The following is a 27,086-nucleotide window of genomic DNA, read 5'->3' on the forward strand; positions in this document are numbered from 1 at the left end:
GAGTCTGTAACCTGAAGTGTCTGTAACCTGAAGCGTCTGTAACCCAAGGTACCACTGTATACAGAGACACTCTTTGTTTTCATGGCAGTTGTCCCTTGTTCCCTGCAAACACATGGCTAGAAGGCAGAACAAGCAACCAGGAAAGTATTTTTCTGCATTGCACTTAAGATGGGTATATCATTATCTTAGGCAATCTGTGCTTTCCGGGGATCCAAGACAAGACATATACTTACAAGGCAAAGCCAAAGTGGCATCCAGATTCCCTGCCCCTTGCCCCTGCCCCTTCCCCCCCAAGCTAAATTAGCTTTATTTTCTCCATACAAACCCCACTCAATACAGACACAGAGCATGAACCGAGTGACCAGGCATGCGAGACAGTTTTGGCGCAAATGCACCCAAGTCCCACAACAGCCAAATGGTATAAAGTTTGTGAAGAATGAAACAGAAAGGAAGAGGGCAAAAAAGGCAGGATGTTGCTTAAAAACAACAAGAACCTTTCCATTCAGGTCTGTCTCTCCCCATATATCTACTGACAAAGACACCATTGCTAGCTGCACGAATAGTGTCGCGTCGAGCTTTGGCCCTGAGGCTACAGTTCTCCGCACCACTAACCTGAGGGTAAGCACCCCCTGAACGCAGTGGGATCCAGCCCTCGCTCAGCACGTGCAACAACGGACTGCACCACTGAAACTGCAGCTGACAGGTCACATTTTTTTTATGCTTCCCTGCGCTGCTCACAGACTCCTCTATAAGCAGAAAACCCGCACAAGACAGAGCGAGCGTTTTTCTCTCTTCAGCTTGCAGGGAATTGTTGCTGGGGAGGTTAGCACTGGGGGAGAGGGGGGAATGTTTAAACTCAGTTCTCCACCTGAAAGCCAAACTGGTACAGTTCACTCTATAACCTCGAGACTTTGCCACAGAACTTTCCAAACTTTTTGTGTTGGTGACACACTTTTTAGACACGCATCATTTCGCAATACAGTGGTACCTTGGGTTAAGTACTTAATTCGTTCCGGAGGTCTGTTCTTAACCTGAAACTGTTCTTACCCTGAAGCACCACTTTAGCTAATGGGGCCTCCTGCTGCCCTGCCGCCGCGCTGCTAGAGCACGATTTCTGTTCTTATCCTGAAGCAACGTTCTTAACCTGAAGCACTATTTCTGGGTTAGCGGAGTCTGTACAGTGGTACCTCAGGTTACAGACGCTTCAGGTTACAGACTCTGCTAACCCAGAAATGGTGCCTCGGGTTAAGAACTTTGCTTCAGGATGAGAACAGAAATCGTGCAGTGGCGGCAGCGGGAGGCCCCATTAGCTAAAGTGGTGCTTCAGGTTAAGAACTGTTTCAGGTTAAGAATGGCCCTCCAGAACGAATTAAGTTCTTAACCTGAGGTACCACTGTATAGCAATTCAGTTTTACTAGCAAACCGGAGGTTAAACTAACCCCTTTCTAACCGGGAGGAGCACAGGGAGCCTTCTCACCATACACCTGCACGCTGCAGCCGACACACTAACATGTTGTGACACACAGTTTGGAAAGCTCTGCTTTACCACCTCATTCTGCCAAGACGAAGGGTGGGAAAGCCCGAAATCAGCGAAGGCTGGTCCATTAGGGCAAATTGGGCACTGACACACTGCAGGACTAGTTTTCATTTAGTAATGCTGAAGTAACAGTATGTATGTTGCTCAGTGAACTGCCTTTTTGGGATTAATGGCGTGCACTATTAAGTATGAATCAAAAGTGAAAACATGAAAGGGGGCTCCAGTTTCAGCTTGGGAGTCAGAGGTGGGTCTAGGTCTGGAACAGTTGAACAAAGCCAGTATAGTGCAGTGGTTAGAGTGGCAGACTAGGACTTGGGAGACCCGGGTTCAAATCTCCACTCAGCCATGAAGCTCACTGGGTGACTTCCGTTCACCCTAACCTACCGCATAGGGTCGTTGTGGGAATTAAATGAGGAGGGGGAAGGACCATGTATGCCACTTTGAGCTCCTTGGAGAAAAAGGTGGGGTAGAAATGCAATAGAACCATAGAATCACCGAGTTGGAAGGTCATCTAGCTCAACCCCTTGCAATGCAGGAGACTTTTGCCCAACAGGGGGCTCAAACTCACGTTCCTGAGATTAAAATTCTAATGCTCTACTGACTGAGCTATTCCAGCAATAAATATATTAACTCATCTTGACCCTTGGTCATACTGGTTATGGAGTTGGGAGTACATAACCTTTTGAGTGGGGGGAGCAAGTTGGCAAGGACTATCAACCAGTTGCAAAGATTACAGTAACCTCTTTACAAGGTAAACGTAAAGGACCCCGGATGGCTAAGTCCAGTCAAAGGCGACTATGGGTTTGAGGTGCTCATCTTGCTTTCAGGCCGAAGGAGCCGGCGTTTATCCACAGACAGCTTTTTGGGTCATGTGGTCAGCATGCTTCTGGCACAACGGGACACCGTGATGGAAACCAGAGCGCACGGAAACGCCGTTTACCTTCCCGCCACAGCGGTACCTATTTATCTACTTGCACTGGCGTTCTTTTGAACTGCTAGGTTGACAGAATCTGAGACAGAGCAATGGGAGCTAACTCTGTCAAGGGGATTCAAACGGCCAACCTTCTGATTGGCAAGCCCAAGAGGCTCTGTGGTTTAGACCACAGCGCCACCCGTGTCCCTTTTAACTTCCTTATAACGGGACCTTGGGAAGGGTTTGGAATGGAACACAAAATAGCTTCCCTGTGGAGTCTATATTGTTTTAGAATTGCCTTTTCCTTTCCCTACGACGATAATCAGCGAGAGGGTGGGGAAACCCCAAAATTAAAATAAATAAATAAAGGAGCAGCCTTAAATTGTGAGTCTGCAAATTAAAATGATCCATCCGTTAACTAGCATAGGCTGGCCAGCCCACTATTAAAAGAATCAGGCTAATAATGTGTGATCACATCGGCGGCTGTTCTCACAAACCAGCCGCAGGAGGAAACAACCCTACCCCGTGTCCCAGTGGCCGTTGCTCTGGAATTCCTGGCTTGCAGAGAAGCTGGTCCCACTCTGGACTCCCCTCTCGGGCCTCTCTGGACATAAATACCCCCCAAAGAACTTGCGCTGCGCTGACCGCTAGTAACCTTTCCCCTGGGAAGTGCCTGCATTGTTTATGGGAAGGAGGGAAGGAGCCTGCGAGGGCTGAAGGATGGGAAGGGGAAATGAGGGGAAGCTTGGAGGGGGCAACAGGAAGGCATGCGGGAGAAGCAGGCATGGAATGGTACCAGGGCTGCAGGATAGTGGGCAGATCTGCAGCAATAAATCTGGCAGGAGACAGGTGTGTTTGTGTGTAAGAGAAGGAGCTCGGTAAAATCTACAGCGTGTGTTCAATGGAAGAGCAATCTTTGGAAAGGAGCAGGTGGCAAATAAGCATTCAGCAAGGCAGAAGCAGCACGGGCGGAGGATAAATAAAGCCGTGCTTTTCCAAATGTCAGACAACATGCAGAAATCGTTATTTAATAAAAGGAGAGGAACGCTTAACAGCCCCCCTCCTAAGGGTTTTACTTTTAGAGTATGAAAAAGAAAGGAATTGCCGTTCTCAGTGGAGCTGTGCTTCTGTATGCGTCCTGAGTGAGGCCCCCTGAATGGGTAGAGATGAGCCCAGGGCAGTGACTCATACAGGGTTGCAGCAGCCAGACTCTTCCATGAATGGGCTTTTCTGAGACCACTGCTACATTGGGTTTGACCAAGTGACCTAGTCACACCCAGTGCAGATGCAGACAAAAAGAAAAGGAATAAATTGTTAAGAGATACAGTGGGCACATATCAGTGGTGGGTGGAGCCAAGGGCCAAAGGGGCAGGACGTAGCACAATGGATGTGACTCTTAACCTGTGTACCAGGGATGAGAAACGTGGCACCCTACAGACATGGTTGGACTACATCTCCTATCATCCCAGACCCTTGGTTATGCTGGCTAGAGGCTGATGGGAGTTGGGGAGTCCAGCAACCTCGAGAGAAGGATTTCCCAAACTTGGGTCTTGCTAGACTACAACTCCTATCATCTCTAAGTATAGCAGGGCCAGTAGTCAGGGATGATGGGAACTGTAGTCCAAAAAAACAGCTTGAGACTCAAGTTGGGGAAATACTGATCTAAAGGCTCACAGGTTCTCTGTCTTCGCTTTGTGCAATGGCTGACATTCCAGGCAATCAAATGTCTTTTCTCTCTCTTCTAAACAAACCCGTCCCTATCCTCCCATCCGGAAAAGCAAGAAGAGTTACTTAAAGTTCAAGGACACATTTCAGTCAGGCCAAAGCACTTGGGGGAGATGTGGAGGAGGACTGAGGGGGGGGCATGGTCTGGGAGCATCCTGAGGGCCTGATAAATAGGATTCAGTCTCTGAGCCTGAGAACCCCCACCCTAAATGCTTGCTATGGAACCCCTGAACACTGCAAAGGATTCTAAAGCAGTGGTCTCCAAACTTGCCCCCTCACACCCCATCTAAAAATTGTGGAGCGTCTGCACAGACCACTGAACTATTTCTCCTCCTTTTTTTTTGCCTGTTGTAGCAAATCATAACGTTCTGTGCTAGATGCTGTATGATTTTCAATTGTGTTTTTTATTGTCATTTATATCTTGCATTTTAAATGGGGACGCAGGTGGCGCTGTGGGTAAAAGCCTCAGCGCCTAGGGCTTGCTGATCGAAAAGTCGGCGGTTCGAATCCCTGCGGCGGGGTGCGCTCCCGTCGTTCGGTCCCAGCGCCTGCCAACCTAGCAGTTCGAAAGCACCCCCGGGTGCAAGTAGATAAATAGGGACCGCTTACTAGTGGGAAGGTAAACGCCGTTTCCGTGTGTGGCTCTGACTCGCCAGAGCAGCGATGTCACGCTGGCCACGTGACCCGGAAGTGTCTCCGGACAGCGCTGGCCCCCGGCCTCTTGAGTGAGATGGGCGCACAACCCTAGAGTCTGGCAAGACTAGCCCGTACGGGCAGGGGTACCTTTACCTTTATATATTGCATTTTATTGATTTCCACAGAATTTGGATTTCAACGCAACAAAATAAAAAAAGAAGCAGTCAAAAATCAGTACAGTATGTATATTAAATGCAATGGTTGTGCTCTCTCTCCTGCCTTCAGTCACGAATCCACAGACACTCCTCAGACCACCTGAAGGAAGCTTGCGGAACACGGTTTGGAAGCGCCTGTTCCAATGTGCACCACTCTTTCATAGTCCCATATATGGACAGAAAAGCATCAGGAATGACCTTGCTTTGAGCTGGATTTCTAAACCGGAGGTCTCCAAACCGCCTGAAAACGTTGACATGCGCAGCTTCTCCCCGGTGGTAAATAAGGTCTCGTTTCATGCCTTCCGGCACTGCACAGATCCCAAAGAAGGATTTTTTTAAAAAGAGGCAGCAGTAAACTGTGAATGTGGGTAGGGACAATGACTCAGGGATCTCGTTTCTGTTTGGATTGCAGGGAGGTCAAGAAGGGGAGAGAGAATAGGATGTGAGTCAAGCAGGTTTAAGCTACTACATTCCTTTGTTTTGAAGTGGTTTTCTTCCCCCTCCACCCCACATGTGCAAGGCAGGAATGGGAAACAAGAAGAGAACTGGGCATTTTCTCTCTCCTTCATAATGCTAGAATGAGCATTCAGCATTGCCTTCCATGGCAGGCCTGCTGAACTTCCAGCAACTACTGAAAACTTTTTGAGAAATCCCATTCATTCATTCATTCATTCGACTTATTAGTTGCTAGTAACCCAAAGGCAACTAAGAAAATAAAGCGAAAAAAGACATACAGTACTGTACATAATATCTTAGGAAGGAAAGTGTGTGTGTGTGTGGGGGGGGAAATACGTAATATAACACATTAATGTTTCATATAACGTAACATCAATTTAGGACGCGGGTGGCGCTGTGGGTTAAACCACTGCCGCTTGGGCTTGCCGATCAAAAAGTTGGCGGTTCGAATCCCCGCGACAGGGTGAGTTCCGTTGTTTGGTCCCAGCTCCTGCCAACTTAGCAGTTTGAAAGCACACAGTACAAGTAGATAAATAGGTACTGCTCCGGTGGGAAGGTAAACGGCGTTTCCATGCACTGCTTTGGTTTCGCCAGAAGCGGCTTAGTCACGCTGGCCACATGACACAGAAAAACTGTCTGCAGACAAATGCCGGCTACCTCGGCCTTTAAAGCGAGATGAGCGCCACAAACCCAGAGTCATTCGCCACTGGACTTAATTGTCAGGGGTCCCTTTTCCTTTTAACATCAATTTAAAATGAAAACTCCATACTCAAATAATAAACAAAGCAATAATCACAACCATCAGTTAAGAAAGAAACAAAAGCAAACAGAACTTCAACACACAACCCCCCAGTCCAGTGGGCATGCTAAACCAAATTCTGATTTTATAGATTTGACAGGTTTTTATTTGCATTGTATGGCACTCCCTGTATGCTGCTAAGAGATGGCTGTGTTTAAGGCGTATATAAATTGTCTAAATAAACCAACCAATCAGGAACCATCCAATGAAACTCACTAGCAGGAGCTTTGAGACATATTTCCTAACACATCACAGAGTTCATAGATGGAACTCACTGCCACAAGATGAGAGAAGCAAGCAATGGCAAAACCTCTCTCAAACCTTAGCAAGAGTCCAGGCAGCTAGGTAGTAAACAGGTAGGAGAAGTTGCATTTCAGTCCATGGGCCAAGGGCAGATGCGTAGTCAAAGCCACGCATGGGCCAAGATGGAAGACGATGTTCTCATACCAGAGACTACGAGTCCCTTTGGACTGTTACTATTTTGTGGGAGGGATTCAAACACAAACCGAAAATTTAGGTCAATGTAATGAAAGTGGCCCTGTCGCCTGAGTGCAACAAATTCACTTTTTGAAAAAATGAACCAGACTCTGTGGTGTTTGGAAAGCGACCGCGAAATGCATGGAAAAGTGTGGGGGCCATGAATAACGAAAGGGAAGAGTGCCCCACAAGCAAATGAGGACAACCCAGAACCAGTGTTCACTGTTGTATAACTGCCCTGCAAACTAATCAGTAAAGACGGAATATAATCTAACCTTCACATCAACTTTGTGTGAGCAAACCAGGAGGAATGCTCACCTGGACAAGCTGTAAACATGCATTCACAGCCCAATCCTAGGAATGTCTGCTGAGATGCAAGACCGATGGGACTTATTCCAGGTAAGTGAAAATAAGAATCACAACCTAAACCCCAGTTCCCCATTTTGGACATAAGAGGAAGCTGTAGTTTAAGCCAAGGAGGATCAGAATGCTGCCACAGAGGAGGTGCTCAACAATGGCTTAGCAAGCTATGAAATGCATGTCCAAATCAGGCCACTGGGCCAAAGGGTGTGATAAAAAGCCATGGGGGGAAATGGCTTGGGTCCTAAGAGACATTAAGTGAAATAAGTTTCCCCTCCCTTCTAGCCCACTATGGGGCTGGGCCCTCCTGAACAATGCAGGAGGGGTATGGAATGGGGATTGCTGCTCGGGGAGAAATCGTTCCAAAATCAGGCTTGGGTGGTAAAATAAGTTAAGGAGGTTCAAGGAAGGAAAATTTCCTGCCTCCTCTGATCCTTCCCCGCCACATAGATCCTGATTCCCCACCCCACCCAATTCATTTTTTAAAAATATTTTTTAAATTAGTTTGACATAAAAGTTGTGCACACAAACATAACTATTTCAAAATTTTAAAAAGGGTTCTTTTGAACCTTCAGACCTCTTCCCTTCCCTTCATGGGTTCCATTTCTAAATTTTATTTCTGCATCTTTTACTTTAATCTACCGTAGATTCCAGTGTATTAGGCGACTGGGCGTATAAGACGACCCCCAACTTTTGCTGTTCAATTTTAGAGTTTTAGAGTTATAGAGTTTGAGCGCCGCCAGGGCCAGAACCCGCACCCCTCCGCTGCCTCTGCCGTTGCAGCAGCAGCCCGAGGTGAGGCATTTGGCGGGCGGGCGGGCGAGCGCCGCGCTCAGAAGGACTTTCCGCGTCCCCTTCTGTGGGGAGGGAGGAGGAGCGACGGCAGAAGGGGCGCCTCTGCTCACCGGCTCCCTCTCCTCCTTCCCAACGCGTATACCTGGCGTATAAGACACCCCCCGAGTTTTGGGGTGATTTTCCAGGGATAAAAAGTCGTCTTGTACACCAGAACATACGGTATCTATTATATGATCATAGAATCCAAAATTTGTGTTACTTTACAAGTGTCATGTGTTCCTGCCAATGATTTCAGCAGTTTACAGTGGTCTCTCAAACAAATTAAAAAGTTAGTCCAGTCTTTTAAGAATACTTGGTCTTCCTGGTTTCTGATCTTTCCCCCCACCCCACTCAATTCAGGAGCTCCCCAAACACTCCAGAATGGCTTTTCAGGGCTGCAGGAATAATAGACTTAGAATTGCAGAGTTGGAAGGGACCCAAAGGATCAGCTAGTCATCTAGTCCTGCAGTGCAGGGATCTCAGCTAAAGCATCTGTAATGGTTCTAGGGGTTGCTCGTGCGTAAACCGGCGCCACACCTGGCTGGGTTGCCTGAGTGAACCTTTTCTGTCCGGACAGCCACTCGCCCGTGGCTGTCTCAATCGCTGGCAGAATCCGTCAGTGGGCGTTTCTTGAACTTCTTCCAGCAAAGGAGCTCTTTGACGCCTAGTCTCCGCCTACTCTCCCTGCGCGGAAGCCTTCTGCGCAAGGAGGGTGTGGGCAGCGGAGGACCCGTGCCCTCCCCGCTGGTCCCCGGCAAGGAGTCATGGGACCGCCTCGCCGATTCCCCCATCTGCCCCCCTTCTCCACTGGTGCTACGCTGATTCCCTTCCCCAGAAGATGGGCTGCTTCTCCCCATCCCAGGACGCTCTCTGGAATCCCTCTGGAGCCCGCTCTCTCCCTCTGGCCCTGATGGCAGTTCCCTGACAGCATCCATGACAAATGGCCATACAACCCCTGCTTAAAAGCCTCCAGGGAAGGGGAGTCCACAACCTCCAGAGGGAGACAGTTCCACCGCCGAACAGCTCTTACTGTCAGAAAGAAGATGTACAGTAAAAGAAATATTCCTCCCTGAACTTCCTTAACTAACCATCCACACCATTTAAGGCGCATTTATAGCACATCAACAGTCACAGCTTCTCTCAAGCAATCCTGGGAACTATAGTATGCACCCACAAAGCCCAGTGCCCCAACAAACTACAGTTCCCAGAGTTCATTTGTGGGAAGTCATGTGCTTTAAATACACAGTGTGGGTGTGAGACACTCTCCAGGCTTGAGATCAAGCACTCTAAATATGGCAGGAACTGATCACATAGGGCTTTGTTATCATGGGCTCGATACTGGGGACTCACAAATCATTGCACCTTCCGGCACTGGGAGATATTTCCTGTCCGGGCAGAACTTGCATGCTCCCATTTTTTTACACAATGTCCTTCAACCTGAATCCTGCAATTTGCTCAGTTCTCAAATTGTGAATATTTACTCTCTGTAAGCAAACAAGGACGTTTCCTTTCTGTCTTCTGAACGCATAAAACAAGCAGCTCTCCCCTTGATTCAGGGCCCTTTGTCTCGAAACAGACAAAAGCTACAGGGAGTTGTGTTTTTAATGCTTTAGTTACTCTGGATTTCGGTTTGCATAGCAGGAGTGTGACTCAATATGGGAGAAATGAAAGAGGAAGTCTGCTCTCTGTCAGTGCACCTTCTCCTTGCAATTTCACCTGCATATTTAACTGTCAACGGGCTTTAGGGATTAGATTAACCAATCAATATGCATCTTTTTAAAAATAAAAATAAGAATATATATGGATTACTGTTGGAAAACTTGATTTAAACCGGCTTCTCCCTCATTTAGTGATTTGAATCATAATCTAAATCGCTGATTTAATTCAGTCCCCGCCCTGCTACCCTTCAGTGCTGAACAGCATTCACAGGAAGCCTGACAGACTGAGGATTTAGAACGAAACAGGACCTTCCAGGTCACACAATAAATGGCTCCTAGGCAGATCGGCATCCCAGCAGCTGTTCATTTTGGAAATTAAATCAAAACTCCCAGGATGAAGCAGGCGAGAAGTGAAGGCCAGAAGGAGAGACTGGCTGGATCAGGCCGATGATCCAGTGCAGCGCCCTCTTCCAACAGTGGGGTGGATCCACATCTCATCATATTTAGTATCAACCTGCTGAAATTAAATGAAGCTTTCTTTCAATCACTTGTGTATCTAGCTCAGTACTGTCTACACTGGCTGGTAGCAGCTGCCCAGGATTTTAGACAGGGCTCTCCCCCAGCCAGGGATGCCATAGACCAAACCTGGGAACATTGAAATACAAAGCAGATTCTCCGCCACTGAGCCACGGTCCTCGTTACGCCATGGTACTGCACCTATAGTTGGCAAAGGCAGCTGATTTCAATGGGTCTACTCTGAACACAACTAAATCTGGATCCAACCCAGTGACTCCCAGTCCAGACATGGAATGCAATGCTTCCCTTCCTGTTTTTTTGTCTCCCCTGGAATAGGTATTCGGAGGTAGACTGCTTTCGAACACGAAGTCTCCATTTAGCCATCCTGGCTAGCAGCTTTTGGTTGACCAACCCTCCTCAACAAATTTGCATCCTCCCCTTTTGAGACGGATCCAGAACAGCAGGGAGTTCCACAAAAACAATTCAGGTGTTGTGCAAGGTGTCTGTCCCAATTCTGCTGCCCATAGGACCATGCGACCTGCATGAATCTGCTGTCTGCTGCTAGCTGCTGATGGGCAGTGCCCAGGCTTCTCCTGCTCTCACTTCCTTAAGAATCTTTAATCTAGACTTGGACCAGATTGCTCTTCATGCTGAAGCCACTTGCAAAAAGAGCAGCCTCCCCCGAACCTGTTGCCTTCCAGGTATTGATCGACTGCAGCTCCTACCATCCCTGCTCACTGGCCACGTTAGCTGGGGCTGATGGGAGCTGGGAACCCCACAACATCCGGAAGGTGCTAGCTGGAGAAGGCTGAGCTAGAGGAAGGCCCTCTGAAAACCAGGCCACTCTATCTCTCTTAGAAATCTTAACATTGCCACTTCCCTTCACCTGAGTCATTTTTTCCTAATGCAAAAGCCCCAATGCTTTACCCTTTCTGTATGGAATGATGTGCTCGCTCTCTGTCTCTCTCTCTTTCTGTCCATCTCTCTTTCCCCCCCCCTCCAGCTTTGATAATTTCTGTCCCCCTGTTCCAGCAGTGTTCCAAATGTGGCTGGCCTGTATAAACGCATTACAATACCGCCTGTTTTATTTTCAGATCTTTCTCTAATAATCCCCAAGCAGGGAATTTGCCCTTTTCGCTGTTGCGTTCATTGCCTCATCTCCATGACCTCAAGATCACTTTCCTAGAGAGTTGCTCAGACCCCACCAATGCGCAATTATGAAGTTGGGACGGTGGTTTCCCGCCCCATATGCACTAATGGGGGTCTGATCTGGTTGAGATTAGCCATGAAAGACAGGGTGCATTCCTTATGCACCTGCCATTTCAGTTATACAGTGGTACCTCAGGTTACATATGCTTCAGGTTACAGACTCCGCTAACCCAGAAATAGTGCTTCAGGTTAAGAACTTTGCTTCAGGATGAGAACAGAAATCGTGCTCCGGCGGCACAGCTAAAGCGGTGCTTCAGGTTAAGAACAGTTTCAGGTTAAGAACAGACCTCCGGAACGAATTAAGTACTTAACCTGAGGTACCACTGTATTTTCATTGTGGGGGGAGGAGAGAGAATTTTGGACTCTATATTCCATCAAATTCCACCTCAAAAATTCCACTTTTTCCATGAAGCTTTTCTCACAACCTCCTAATCCTCATACCCAATTGTAATTTAAGCCAAATAACTGGGAACTGAAATAAGGGCACATTGTCCCTCCATTTCCTGTCCCTTCTGCTGTTTTCTGTCTGCCGCACCTCAGACCGGTCTTCCCCAACTTGCCCCCACTCAAAATGTTTGGGACTACAATTCCCATCAGACTCTAAACAGCATGTCTAATGGTCAGGGTTGGTGGGTGTTGCAGTCCAAAAACAGTAGTTTTCAGCATTTTTCACAATGAGAGCCAGTGTGATGTAGTGGTTAAGAGCGGTAGACTCGTGATCTGGGGAACCGGGTTCACATCTCCGCTCCTCCACATGCAGCTGCTGGGTGACCTTGGGCTAGTCACACTTCTTTGAAGTCTCTCAGCCCCACTCACCTCACAGAGTGTTTGTTGTGGGGAAGGAAGGGAAAGGAGAATGTTAGCCGCTTTGAGGCTCCTTTGGGTAGTGATAAAGCGGGATATCAAATCCAAACTCTCTCTCTCTCTCACTCACTTTCAAGCCAAAGATCCTGAATTAACCCAAACATGCATTTGGGAACCAAATTCTCCTTTTTTGATGATCACCTTAGATCAGGCCTTGAGTTGACCCCAGTAGTGGGTCCCAACCATTGTTAGAAATTCAAATATATAATCTAGGTGCCAAATGGCTCCTTAAACCAGGATTACGGTCGCCAACATGGATTGCCTAGTTGCCATTTTTGTGCCAGATGGCTCAAAGGTTGTATTTTTCAATACGACTTTTTGGTTCCTGAAATTCATTCTGATGGTGCAGATAAAATATAACGGATAGACTTCTACAGGATGCGTTGCTAGTGTGCGGAAACAGCCAAGACCCAAGAATCCCCAGGCATGCACCTCCAGATGGTGGAGACGTCAGAAGACATCCTGGCACCTGGACCATCCCTCACTTGGTCTCAAGTGGCTGATAGCCAAGATGCAAAATGCACCTATCGAATTTCGAACGCTGGTCCCAACACGACAGCTAAAGACCAATGGTCCAAAACATCTGGCTAGAGATGGCTGTTCTGCATTGCTGGCCTTAGGGCAGGGATCTGCCTTCCTACCTCTTTGCAAACTTTGTAAACACATAGAAGATAGGTGCATTAGAACGACGCAGGAAACATGGTTACACTGAATCAAGGCATTGGTCCATCAAACTCCACTCAGCCTACACTGACTGGCAGTGGCTCTTCGGTTTCAGACTAGGAGTCCCCCTCCCCACCCCCATCTAACCTGAAGATGCCAAAGGTTGACCTTGTTGCCTTCTGCATGTAACCATATTCTCTACCAGCTCTTCCTACAGCAGGGGTAGGCAAACTAAGGCCTGGGGGGCTGGATCCGGCCCAATCGCCTTCTCAATCCAGCCTGCGGATGGTCCAGGAATCAGCGTGTTTTTACATGAGTAGAATATGTCCTTTTATTTCAAATGCACCTTTGGGTTATTTGTGGGGCATAGGAATTCGTTCTCTCCCCCCCCCCTTTCAAAATATAGTCCGGCCCCCCACAAGGTCTGAGGGACAGTGGACTGGCCCCCTGCTAAAAAAGTTTGCTGACCCCTGTCCTACAGCAAGGCTCTCTTTTCCTTCTGCACCCCCAGCCCTTAAACTGGGTGGGGGAACCTCGTTTCAACGTGAAGGACCAATGCCACTGGGCGGGCAGGCAGGGACAGAAGCAAAAGTGAGTGGGGACGACAAGTGTAAATATTATTGCCCTTCCTTAGGCAGATTTCTACAAACATACCCTTCTCGAAGCTACCAGCATGAGTTTGACCAAACTGCGGGAAGCAGTGGAAGACAGGAGTGCCTGGCGTGCCCTGGTCCATGGGGTCACGAAGAGTCGGACACGACTAAACGACTAAATAACAACAAACCCTTCTCTTATCTCCCATCCAGACAACCAAGTGGCCTTAACAGAGATCAAGGACTTGTTCTGCCCTGACATAGACCCTCAGGGTGTGAAGCTGGGGCCACAGATCTCTCAAGGGCCACATCCGACTCACAGGGGCCTCAGGTTCCCCTCCCCTGCCTTAAGCTGGGATAGCTCCGTCAGTAGAGCATGAGGCTTTTAACCTCAGGGCCGTGGGTTTGATCCCCATGCCGGGCAGAAGATTCCTGCATTGCAGGGGGTTGGACTAAATATCTCTTGGGGGGCCCTTCCAACTACAGTTCTAAGCTACAGCGAAATAAATGGAAGTGTGTGTGTTTGTTTATGTATGTTTGATGGTTTATATATAGATATGTGTGTGTGTGTGTGTTTATACATATAATTTGGGAATCGTGTCTCTGCACTCTCAGCGCTATGGGAACTGGAAAATTCAGTTTAAATCTGTCCAGCTGACAAGCACAAATGGGAATATTTAGCACCAGGCGGGTAGTGGAGGGAGGAAAGAAGGAGGAGGAGGACTCAGCAATAGAATAATAAAAGAGTTATTGCAGGGCAGGATGGCAGGGGGAGCTTGCATACTGGGGAGTGGGCATACGACCCACTGTGGGGAGGGGAGAAGGGGCAGGGGGGTTTCATGCCAAGGCTAAAAAGAATAAAGGCCAGCAAAGCTGGATGTGAGGAAGAGGGGCACCTGCCCTCGCCCTCCAAACAGTCCCTGTTGTTGCCAAGGAGAGGCTTAACAACTGTGAGAGCCAATACAGAGTCACGGAAGCAGAACTAGGTAGACAGCAAACGGCAAGCGCTGCTTGTGGTGGGGGTGGAAGAAGAGATCGGTTGCTGCTGCCTTCGCTCTGTGGTATTGCTTTTTTTGGGCCACACTGCCGGTGTAATCCAACCACCGGGCTTCTTTCTCTCTGTCTCTCCCCTCCCCCCCCCCCGCTATGGGGGTGCACCAAGATCCAAGCCCGGTGCAGCAACCCCTGGAAAGACGCACAGCACTCCTGCTACAATAGGCCTCTCAGTCATTCTCCACTGCCTCCCTTTTCTCCTCCGCACCCCCCTTCAACAATGCCGCATGGCTAAAGCAAAAAAAGGGGGAAGCAGCAGAGAGTCATCACTTTGACTTTAGTTCTTCCCCATCTCCTTTCTCCAAAAGCCAAGAGGGAACCCCCCCCCCAAAAAAGTCACCCTCATAAGGAGGCATCATGCACTTGCTCTATATAGAAATCCTCTATTCTACCACTTTTTGTCCCCACTGGTTTGGGGGCAGGTCTTTTCTGCATGTGTAAAACTTGCCCTGCTTGTTTGGGGAGAGGGGGCAGACCCTACAGCAACCTTGTCGCTCGCTAAGGACTGCATAATCACCCACAATGCACTGCAGCGGCCCCCACAAAGCCCTTGCCCTTTCCTGACCCTATAAAGCACTCCCGAATCTCCTGCTGCCTCTCTGAAACAAACGGCGCCTGTCCAACAGCTTAGAGGCTCTGCAGAGATCCTGCTGGAGAGGAATCCCTAGGATCTTCTGGACCCCCTTGGCGCTTCTTCTGGACCTATTCCAGTCCCATAAACCCGATATGGCCCTCTTATACGGGACCCCCCTTCCATGCTGTCTCGCCCTGCTAAAACTCCAGTCCCTCGAGGAATCCCATCCATCATCATGACAGGCCTAGAGTAGCCCCCTTTAAAAACACACACACAAACACTCCGGCAATCTATGGGTCCCAGTGTCACACACAGCTCAAAGTAAACCCCTGCTGGAACCCCCAAAACTGCAAAAATCTGGGAGGCAAACCTTGCACACACACGCCGACACATCCACCCACCCAGAAATGCCTTGTCCTCTGCACAAAAAACCCTTTTATACAACTGGTCACCACCTTTAAATCCCTATAGTACTCCCCCTCATCATGCCCCCCCCCGCTCCACTAAGGGCATCCCAACTCCAGAAGACCTATATAAGGCAACCCGCAGCTTGGCAAAACTCTCTTTCATTTCTAAAGGCACACCATAGCAACAGAATCAGCCCCCCCCCAAAAAAAAAGATAAGTCAAGCTCCATAAAATAAAATGCTACCTGGGGATGGGGGAGGGAAGACTCCCTGCGAGACCCATCAAGAAATCGCACCAGCCCCCATATGCGCTGCAGTTCCTACAGGACAGCCCACGGAGGCACGAACAACAACCCTGCCAAGACCACTAAAACTCCACCAAAACGCCCCCTCCAGGGGTCTCCCCACGGGCCTCCCCTCCAAGCGCCCTTCACTTCCAGGAGACCCACAGCCGAGCAAGGCCACTTCAGAAAAAAGCCCCACATCTTCGACCCACGGAGCACTGCCCCCAAACAGCAACCCGTTCCCCAACAGGGGACCGTTCTTTCCTAGAGGACGCCACCCCCGGCACCCCACATTTCCAGAGAGAACCGACCGATCGCCGCGGCCCCATATATCCCCCCCCCCCGCGACGTCCAGTAATATCTCCCCGCTGTTCCCTTCCCCCGGGCGCGCCCTTGCGCTCCGCCCGCCCCGTCGGAAAAACGCGCGTTGGGTGCGGGGAGCTTCCCTCGCTCGTCGCCGCCGCAGCTCACCTTGACTTTCTGCAGGCGGGTCAACTGCAGCTCGTGGACGAAGGGGTTGGGGGCGGCGGCAGCCTCTTCCTCCTCCGGGGCTGCCCGGCTCGAGGCCCCCTCCTCCATGGCCGTACCCCCCTTCCAGGCTGCCCTTCTTCCAGCCTGGGAGCTGTCCCCGCGGCCGGAGCCCGGGGCCCTGGGCAGGGAGGAAAGGATGGGGGGAAAGGATGGAGGGATGGATGGATGGGACAGGCGGGCGGCTGGACGGACGCCCTGGCACCGGACCACGGCAGGAGGGAGCCAGGATGCGAGGCGAGCGGGAAGGCGGGGCCACGGCGCGGTCGTCACGGCGACACCGCCGCTGGGGGACGGACTTTCGCTTTGGAGGGGCCGGATGGAGAAGGGAGGGAAGGAGGGAGAGAGAGGGCCCAGGCTCCAGCATCTCTCCATCTCTCCATCATCAGTCCCTCCCTTCCTCCCTCTTTCTCTCTCTCTCGCACCTGCATCTTCCCACTAGGAAGAAAAGATGGGTTTTAAGCAAGGGAGAAGCACCCGTCGATTGGCTCCTTCTCAGAGACGTCTGAGCAGTGCAGCGGTGCTCACTTGTATAACATATTGGGGGGCGGCAAGGTAAGCCCCACCCCGCATAATCGACCACAAGACGCAGCACACGCACACTGTTTGAATGGCAGTGCCCATCAACTTTGGGGCGGCCCCCTCAAATGTTTTATTGGGGAGGAGGGAGGCGAAGGGACCTCGTCCCCTAAGAGTTGGGCTCCTACGGAGCAGTGTGTCCCTGTAATCCCCACCCCCCGCAACGATAAACCTCAGATTCCCCCCCCCCCCACCCACAGAGAAGACTAAAGTTGTAGCATTTGCAGAACCTCAAAAACTGAGGCAGAATGCACACGCGCTATTATGTATCTAGATCAAACTGATTTTATGTAACAAACCAATACAGATCCCCAGCCCCCAAATAGACCCATTCCTTTCCCCATGGAATAATATGTACAGCCAGTGCCGGGTTTACATATAAGCTAAACAAGCTATAGCTTAGGGCCCCACTCTCTTTGGGGCCCCCAAAAAATTTAAAGGAAAAAAAACTTTGATAAAATACATATCTTGTTATGTGCAAATGGCTTTCGATACCTATTCGGTCCATAAATTGCCATACAGCATATATTCAACACACAAAAACCAGTGACAATTTGTGGTTGACAAAGGACAGCTGGGCATATAAAGGGCCCCATTACCTTCATAGCTTAGGGCCTCATCAAACCTAAATCCAGCCCTGTGTACAGCCACTATTTTTCCTCAGTTTGCGTGTATGTGAGAAAGTAGCTGTCTTGTATTGCCTCCCCCCCACGGAAAAAATCATGCAGGCCCCCCTGCACCTCCTCTCTCTGCCCCCCCCCCCCTGCTCTTTTCGTTGCACGGCTATTTCCCTCCTACTTTCTTCTTTCTGCTTTGGGAGTTATAATCCTTTGTATATATTTAGGAGTAATCACGTTTCTGAAGGCTGCTCAGTGCCCATTGTGAGTTCTGTGTCACCGAAGCTCATTACTATGCGTCTTACAGGTAATGTGGCCAGTTTTTTAATTGCAGCTATCTTCTGATCCTCGCCACAGCCTTGCAAGGTAGCTTGTTGCTGGCACCAGGAAGGGCGGGGAAACGAGGTTAAAGTTGTTATGCACAGAGCAGCATCAACATGTATAATAGGGTTCTTCAGTCTATAAAAGACGCAAACCGCCTGCAGGCTGCAATTACCGTACATAAGGGCATAGGAGTGGACTGCTGGATTGGGTCAATGGCTCTTCTAGCTGGCGTTGTTGGGAACTGGAATCTGGCAATGACTGTAGGGCTATAGGTCCCCCCCCCCCCCCGCGTTATATCATTATTATTTGCAAAGAATGAGAGAGCAGGTCCCTGCCCGCAAGGGGCTTACAATCTAGGCAGTGACACAAGGGAGATAGCAAAATAACAGGAGGGCAGTGGGGGAGAATGGGGGTGCTTCTGAACTGAGTGTGTGTGTGTATTACAAACACACCATTTAAATATTGCAATTGTTTGCTGGCATCAGGTGTTTCCCATTTTAAATTTCCTTAAAAAAAATTTACTGGATCCCGCCCCCCCCCGAAAGGGTAGTGTGGGAGGGGGGTTGTAGTTTTGTTCCTATGTTGTCATATGGACTCTGGAGGGGGGGAAAGCACCTTGTGGGTGAGTGCAACACCCACCCCACACTAAGCACCTGTGAGGAAGCAAACTCTGTGACTGACTGGCGGTTGTCCAAAAGCTTTACGAGTGCTGAACAATAGTTCCTCCACCTTCCCCAAAATTTCACTGATAGCCCCAATTATAAACCCTATTTTACAGGTGAGGTATCTCAGGCTGAGGCAGTTTGATGAGATTCAATGTTGGCTGTTAACAACAACAACAACAACAACAACAACAACAACAACAACTTTCTATTTATACCCCGCCCATCTGGCTGGGTTTCCCCAGCCACTCTGGGCGGCTTCCAACAAAATATTAAAATACTATAGTCTGTTAAACATTAAAAGCTTCCCAAACAGGGCTGCCTTCAGATGTCTTCTAAAAGTCTGGTAGTTGTTGTTCTCTTTGACATGCAATTCCACAGGGAGGGCACCACTACCGAGAAGGCCCTCTGCCTGGTTCCCTGTAACTTGGCTTCTCGCAGCGAGGGAATTGCCAGAAGGCCCTCGGCACTGGACCTCAGTGTCCAGGCAGAGTGATGGGGGAGGAGATGCTCCTTCAGGTATACTGGACTGATACTGTTTAAAATTACATAAAGTAGATTTTTTTGTGTCTTGAATAAATCTGGGTTTTATTCTGAGCAGCTGTTTTAGGACTTGGTCTTGAGTGTAATGAAGGTGCTTGCTTGCCTTTCCTGCTGAAATAGCAAGTAGCAAACAAGGAAACAATAACACAATTAAAATATCTGGAAACAATCCCACTACTTACGGAAGTAGACTGTATTCTATGCAGATTTTAGATAATATTAAAATATTCTGGAACCAGTCATTACTGGAACCAGTCATCCTGCACTTTTAAATAGTGCCAGCAAGTGGCACCTTGCATTACAAGCTGCACCTGTTGGACTTGAGTCCTTTACACAGCTAAGAAAGTTGAAGAAACCCTGATCTCTTTTGCCTTGAGGTGCTGTATGGGCAGCAGGAAGGTAAATGTTGTTCAGCACATGCTCATGCAAATCATCACTCATGTGTCTTGGCTGAATGTCCCAGCGTTCAAACAGGTTTCTTGGAAAAGACCTAATGATCTTTGCTCCTGAATTACATCCTGTTTTTCGTTCACACCCTTCGTCCACACTAAAAGTCTGGTGGTTTGTTCCTCATTCCACCTGCTTCTCTCCTTCCTGCATGTCTGATGATCTGAACCTTTAATAGTTGTGCAGAAGAGGGAAGATTCAACAGGTGTAGCTTGCCACACAAATTAAACCTGAATTTCCTTCTTCTACATAGGCCATCCCCTTTGTCACTGTTAAGAAAGAGAGAAAGAGATAAAAGTGTAATATGAGAACTTCAGTAAGTTAAAAGTGATGTTGTGTAATTTTTCTATTACTATTTGTTGTTGTTGTTTAGTTGTTTAGTCGTGTCCGACTCTTCATGACCCCATGGACCAGAGCACGCCAGGCACTCCTGTCTTCCACTGTCTCCCGCAGTTTGGTCAAACTCCTGCTGGTAGCTTCGAGAACACTGTCCAACCATCTCGTCCTCTGTCGTCCCCTTCTCCTTGTGCTCTCCATCTTTCCCAACATCAGGGTCTTTTCCAGGGAGTCTTCTCTTCTCATGAGGTAGCCAAAGTATTGGAGCCTCAGCTTCACAATGTCCATATTGTTAGAATTGGTTAATTGTAATGAATTGATGTTGCAGTTACTGTGGTTTTTCCTTTGTTACTGTTGAATTCTAAATAAAGTATTATTAATTTTTTTAAAAAAGACAAAGGTGCAGTGTGTGCTTGTGTGTGCACACATGCTTAGGAGAACTTCTCTCACCTCCTCCTTTCCCAGCTGCTGTACAAGAACCCTGTAATGTAGGCAATTGAGTCTTCTCTCCACTAGTTGCTGCTACTACCAACTTCTTCTTTTTCACCCACAGCTAAGGTTGCCATATTTGAAAAATTGAAAATCCTGTAACAAAAGATTTTGCAACCCACCCCCCAAAATTGAAGTTTTAAACCAAATTGCCAAAAATAAATACTTCTGATATGGGCTGCCATACACCCAGGGTTTCCCGGACATTTCCCCCCTGCTTTTCTAAAATTCTGCCCAAGTGCCATTTTCGACAGACGAATCCCAGCCATATCCAGGAAATTATGGACATATGGCAGCCCTACCCCACAGCCCCAGAAGCACGGGGGGCTAAATGGAGATGTATGGTTAATTAATGGCTAAATCCTAAGATGCTGGACCTGTGATCCTCATGCCTACAGCCAATCCCTTGCCATCTACACAGAGCGTAATGCCAGGATCTCCCCGAAAAGGGGGCAAATTCTTGGCTTTACCATCCCTGGTGGCCCAGGGAAAGTGAAGGAGCCGAAGCTGGTTTTCAATACCAATACAGTCGTACTTTGGTTCTCGAATGCCTTGCGACTCAAACATTTTGGCTCCCGAACACTGCAAACTGGAAGTGAGTGTTCCGGTTTGTGAACGTTTTTTGGAAGCCGAATGACCAACGCGGCTTCTGGTTGAGTTCAGTCGGAAGCCGTGCCTTGATTTTCTAACGTTTTCGGAAGTCAAACCAACTTCTGGAACGGATTCCTTCCGAGAACCACGGTACGACTGTACTCAGCCAGGGGACAACCTGTCTAGCAGCTTAAATGAAATGTGGTAAATCCTTGTGAGAACAAGATGCTGGACTAGATGGGGCTTGGGCCTGATCCAGCAGGCCTCAGATGCAGACTCTGCTGCATATGTAGATCACATCTTCCATATGACGATCTGAGAAATATATTGTCCCAGGCACCAGGCCATAAGGCACCATAATAATGCATTGCTCCTGCAGATCTGAGAGCATAGTACAATCAATAAAACAGTAAAAAGAGGCCGCTGAGGGAATGGTCTGAGGGGATGCGATGCTGCTGATGCGTTAACACTTAGAGGATCCACAGGCTGGTAAGTACCAGAGGCTGATAGGAAACCACTTTGAGGTTCCTGGAGGAAGCGCTAATAAATAAGTCTTTAAAAAGCAAAGCAAAACAGCCAGGAACAAGGACCAAAGGAAAATGCAAAGCAGTTCAGTCTAAGCCAGAGGTTTTCAACCTTTTTGAGTCCATGGCTCCGTTGACCAACTACATTCTTTCTGTGGCTCTCCTGTGGGGAAGCATGTATTGAGTCTCAGGAGCCCAGTTATGTCACCCCTTGCCTGCAGAACCGGCAGCCCCTCACCCCTTTCCCAACATTTATTTGATGAAAATAGGGACGTCCCATTCCATGATGATAATTTTGCTATTTATACCCCACACATCTTATTGGGTTGCCCCAGCCACTCTGGGCAGCTTCCAACATATCTAAAAAAACAGTAAACATAAAACATAAAATCCCCTTCCCTATACAATGGTACCTTGGGTTACAGACGCTTCAGGTTACAGACTCCGCTAACCCAGAAATAGTACCTCGGGTTAAGAAGTTTGCTTCAGGATGAGAACAGAAATCGCGCAGCAGCAGCAGCGGGAGGCCCCATTAGCTAAAGTGGTACCTCAGGTTAAGAACAGTTTCAGGTTAAGAACGGACCTCCAGAATGAATTAAGTTCTTAACCCGAGGTACCACTGTACAGGATTGCCTTCACATGGCTCGGGGGTTGGATAACTCCATACCCTCCAACATTTCTCCAATGAAAATAGGGACATCCTAAGGAAAAGTGGGACATTCTGTGATCAAATCAGAAACCTGGACCTCTAAATCAGGGATGTAAAAATCAAGAAAAATGTACTATTTTAAAATGTACAAAAATTAAAATACAAAATAAAGGATTAAAATTGCCCCAGCTTTCTAAGCATCTGTGTAGGCTTGTCTAAACAGGAATGCTTTTAGCAGGTGCTGAAATGACCTAGGCAGAGGATTAGAGGGGAAGTTCATCAAGCCTGCAGGTGCCACCAAACTGGGGTGGAATAATAGTAGTAGTAGTAATGATAATGATAATGATAATGATAATGATAATGATGATGATGATGATGATAGGAAAATGACTGTAGGTCAGTGACAGAGCCCATGCTTTGCCAGGTTCTATACCTGGACTGTTTCCAGGTAGGGTTGAGAAATACTTCCTGCCTGAAACCCTGGAGATCAGTCATTATGTATCCAGGATACTCATAGTCAGAACAGGCCCATTAAAATAAATGGACATGAGTAACTCAGGCTCATTAATTGTCATGTAAATGCCCCTGTTAGATATGCTCTTGGGTTCCCGTGACAGAAATAGGATTTGAGATGACCCAGACAGCACTAGGAGCTGGGACAAAAGTAAAACACACACACACCACACACACCCTGAATTTCAGCAGAGATAAATATGAATTTCTGCATTTAGTCAGGAAGAACTGGAGGCACAGAGTACAGGACTGGTGAAATCTGACTTGGCAGCCTTGCACGTGAACAGGACCTGAGGAGTTTTAGCCGGCCACAAGCTCAAGCAACGTGACTCAGCTGTGCAATGCGTTTGCAAAAAAAAGAGAGGCCAGTGCAGTTCTAGGATGCATCAGCGGAAGTATCGGGCCCACAAGAAGTAATGGGGCTGACCAATCCTGCTTTGGTCAGACCTCTCACTGCGTCTAGATGTGGGCACCGTCATTTAAGAAGGATGTTAGCAAACTGGAACGTGTTCAGAAATGGCAAAGGAACTTAAGTGTTAAATTGTGAGTTGGGTGTGTTCAGTCAGATGAAGAGATGAATTAGTGCAGCGTTGTTCAACTCTGGGTCCCCAGATGTTGTTGGACTACAAATCCATCACCCAAGGCAGCTTTGCCCAATGGTCAGGGAGAATGGGAGTTGTTGTAGTCCAACAACATATATGACTAGAGGTTGGGGAAACACTGATTTAGAAACAATTTGATAACCGCCTTCAAATAGTTGAAGGGCTGACAGATAGATGATGGAGGAAAAGAGTTTTCTGTGGCTCTGCAGAAGCATAATAATAATAATAATAATAATAATAATAATAATAATAATATTTATATGCCACCCATCTGACAAGGTTTTCCCAGCCACTATGGGCAGCAGGAGGTGGTACCAACTTGAATAAAATATTGTGGGGGCCCAAGGTAAGCCCCACCCCACATAAATGATCACATGACATTTGTGCACACACACCATTTGAATCAACTTTTTGGGGCCTGGCCCCCTCAACTATTTTATTGTGGGGGTCGAAGCCGCCACAGCCCCTAGGAGTTGGCTCCTATGCTGGGCAGCTTCCAACAATTATGAAACCACATTAAAAACTTCCCGATACAGGGCTGCCTTCAGGTGTCTTCTAAAAGTCAGATACAGTGGTGCCCCGCAAGACGAATGCCTCGCAAGACGAAAAACTCACTAGACGAAAGGGTTTTCCATTTTTCGAGGTGCTTCACAAGACGAATTTCCCTATGGGCTTGCTTCGCAAGATGAAAACGTCTTGCAGGTTTGCTTCCTTATTCTTAAAGCCGTTAATACCCGGGGAATCCGCACTCTGCAAGACGAAAATATCGCAAGACAAAGCAACTCGCGGAACGAATTAATTTCGTCTTGCGAGGCACCACTGTAGTTGTTTATTTCCTTGACATCTGATGGGAGGGCGTTCCACAGGGCGGGCGCCACTACCGAGAAGGCCCTCTACCTGGTTCCCTGTAACCTCACAATGAGGGAACCACCAGAAGGCCCCTGGAGCTGGATCTCAGTGTCTGGGCTGGACAATGGGGGTGGAGTTCAAATTTCAATAAAGGAGGTTTCAATTAAACCTAAGAAAGAGCTTCCAGACTATCCCTAGAGGAAGTAGCCATACTCCGAGTCAGACCAGCTCGGTATTGTCAACACCACCCACACCAAACTTTGAAGGCACATTGAGTGCACTTTTAAAGCACATAGACCCCCCCCCACCTAAATACTCCTGGGAATTGTATGTTAAAGGTTCTGGGAAGTGTAGCTCCAACAGTAGTTCCTAGGACTCTTTTTGTGGGGGGAGTGATGTGCTTTCAATGTATAGTACGGATGCTGTTCAACAATGAAACAGTAGCTACAGATCATGGATGCTGGAGCAGCAGATGTCCTGCACTGGGGGGTGAGGGCGGGGCGGGCTGGACTAGAGGACCTTTGAGGTTGCTTCCCATGCTATGATCCTGTGAAAGCATCTCTTCTTCTTCTTTCTTTGGCAATCACTCGTAGCCGAGTAAGATTGTGTTTCACAAACACGGTTTTAACAATGAGTCTGTAAGTGACTGTGGAGGGCCAATTCTGGACCCACACATCCTTCCACAGTGGGGACATCGGTTTCCCGGTGGGAGTTGATCACAGTGTGGATTTGCCAAGCGTGCCTTCCTCTTAGCACATTTCTCAAGTTCGCCTGTCTTCCTAAGTGATGTGTAAAAATTTTCGGAGACACCGTTGAGGGAAGCTTTCAAGGAGCTGGAGATGGCGTTTATAAGTGGTCCATGTTTCAGAAGCATACAGTAAGGTTGGTAGTACAATAGCCTTGTAAACAAGCATTTTGGTTTCCCTGTGAATGTCCCTGTCCTCAAACACTCTGCACTTCAATCGGGAGAAAGCCGTACTCGCAGAGTTCAGGCGATGCTGGATTTCGGCATCACTGCCGGCCCTTGTGGAAATATAACTGCCCAGGTAGGAGAAGTGATTGATATTTTCTAACGTTACAACATTGAGTTGGATTTGTGGTGCTGCAGAGGGGTTATTTTGTACTTGTTGGTGCAGCACTTTGGTTTTTTGGATGCTGAGCGATAGGCCAAGCTACTAGTGTGATATGGTGACTTTGCAAAGCTTTTAACTGCGTATGCCACAGTGCCCATGACACCTCGCCGGAATGGTCTTCCACAGCCTTCGTCATCTTGGTGGCTGCCAAATGTTGAGGCTGGATTCCCCCCAGAAACATAATAGAAACTGTGCTGTGTGGTACTTTGGAGAGGTAAATGGCAGAGAAGCCAGGAGTCCCGGCCTGCCTCATTCCTCACTGAAGCCACATTCCTTGCCTAGTCACAGGGTTCAGTATCATAAATAAAAGCTCCTTCCCTCAACTCAGCTTCCACAATACTCTGTCCCCAGAGGCTCAAGGGACATAAGCGTGTCCTATTTTTTTTTTTAAAAAAGCAATGTACGGCATGTGCAACACACCATCCCACAGACATAAATTGCCGGTAATTAAAAAACTAGTGTCCAACTAATAGCCTCGATTTGTCAGATGTCTTCCCTCAAACAGGAAAAGCAGCTTTCTAAACGAATGCTGTACAGTTACAGATAGGTAGCCGTGTTGGTCTGCCATAGTCAAAACAAAACAAATTCCTTCCAGTAGCACCTTAAAGACCAACTAAGTCAGTTCTTGGTATGAGCTTTCGTGTGCATGCACACTTCTTCAGATACACTGAAACTGAGTCCTTCAGCTCTCTATATTGGACAAACAGGCCAGACCTTACGCCAAAGAATAAACGGACATAAATTGGACATCAGGAATCACAAGACAGAGAAACCAGTAGAACACTTCAATCTCCCAGGACATTCTATACAAGATCTCAAAGTAGCTGTTTTACTACAAAGGAATTTCAGAAATAGACTGGAAAGAGAAGCTGCTGAATTACAACTTATCACCAAACTTAAAACCATGGAGAAACCTGGTCTGAACAAAGACCTTGGATTCTTATCTCATTATACATGACAAAGCCATTTTTCACCTTTTCACCCCTTGCTTTTTCCTGTAAGACCTATTGCAGTCGTTAAGAGTCGTCAACAGGCTCATCACAGCTATCTGCCAATCACCCATTCCCACCACCCTTCTGAGTAATACCCCTCCCCACCTTCTCACTATATAGAAGGGTCTGGAAACTTCTGTTTCAGTGTATCTGAAGAAGTGTGCATGCACACGAAAGCTCATACCAAGAACTGACTTAGTTGGTCTTTAAGGTGCTACTGGAAGGAATTTGTTTTGTTTTGAATGCTGTACAGATAACCTCAAAACGTAAGGGGGAAATTCTGACAACGTGGAGCTCTTAGCATAAAAGCAAGGGCTCTCTGTGTATGCTCAGAGGGTCTGTTTGTTATTGGGGTTCTTGACAGGTTCCAAGCCTAAGTTTTGGGCTTGGAAACAAGCACCAAGGGAGGAGGAATGGCAGGGCAGGAAAATGACTCTACAGTTGGACTTTGGCTCCTACTGACCAGCCCGACCAGTTTTTCCTGCTGGGTGATATCCAGGACTAAGGTGGAAATCATCCTTATCTTCAACCCTTCACGTCAGCTTGTTTATCCCAGTAAGATTCACTGTCGTGGAAACATATATTGCCAGTGGGTAAACTGAAGCAATTGGCTTTAATTGCGCAACCTGAATCGCACTTGAAAATGGCGACAGTCTGGAAGCACCTTTGGACTCATGCTGACATCTCTCCCTCAGCTATAGTCCTAGGTTGGTTACTCGCCCCCCCCAACCAAACCTACCTCTCAGGGTTGTTGTGAAGACGGAACGCAAATGGAGGAAACCCTAATCTCTTTGGAGGAAGGTTTGGATAAAATAAAGTAAGCAAATAGATAAGGATAGGGGTGGGCACTGGTGCCTGGGTTCCCTCATACTAAACCAAAACCAAAACCACCCTTATCCATTGCACCACACTTTGATGGATAAGGATTCTTTAGTT

General features: G+C 48.0%; 1 protein-coding gene across 2 annotated transcripts in view; it reads right to left on the reverse strand.

The window, feature by feature from the left end:
• LPCAT4 (lysophosphatidylcholine acyltransferase 4) overlaps positions 1-16,571 on the reverse strand; it is a 32,836-nt gene extending 16,265 nt beyond the window's left edge. Inside the window, exon 1 of one of the 2 annotated variants that reach the window (XM_081835423.1) lies at positions 16,244-16,571. In XM_081835423.1, the coding sequence (XP_081691549.1) occupies positions 16,244-16,351 (108 nt within the window). In that variant the 5' untranslated portion in view covers positions 16,352-16,571. The remainder of the gene's footprint in view (positions 1-16,243) is intronic. The other variant, XM_081835424.1, reaches the window with a different exon arrangement.
• Between the last annotated feature and the right edge of the window lie 10,515 nt (positions 16,572-27,086).

This window comes from Podarcis erhardii (genome assembly GCF_964252035.2).
Source record: "Podarcis erhardii genome assembly, chromosome: 13".
Classification (NCBI taxonomy): domain Eukaryota; kingdom Metazoa; phylum Chordata; class Lepidosauria; order Squamata; family Lacertidae; genus Podarcis; species Podarcis erhardii.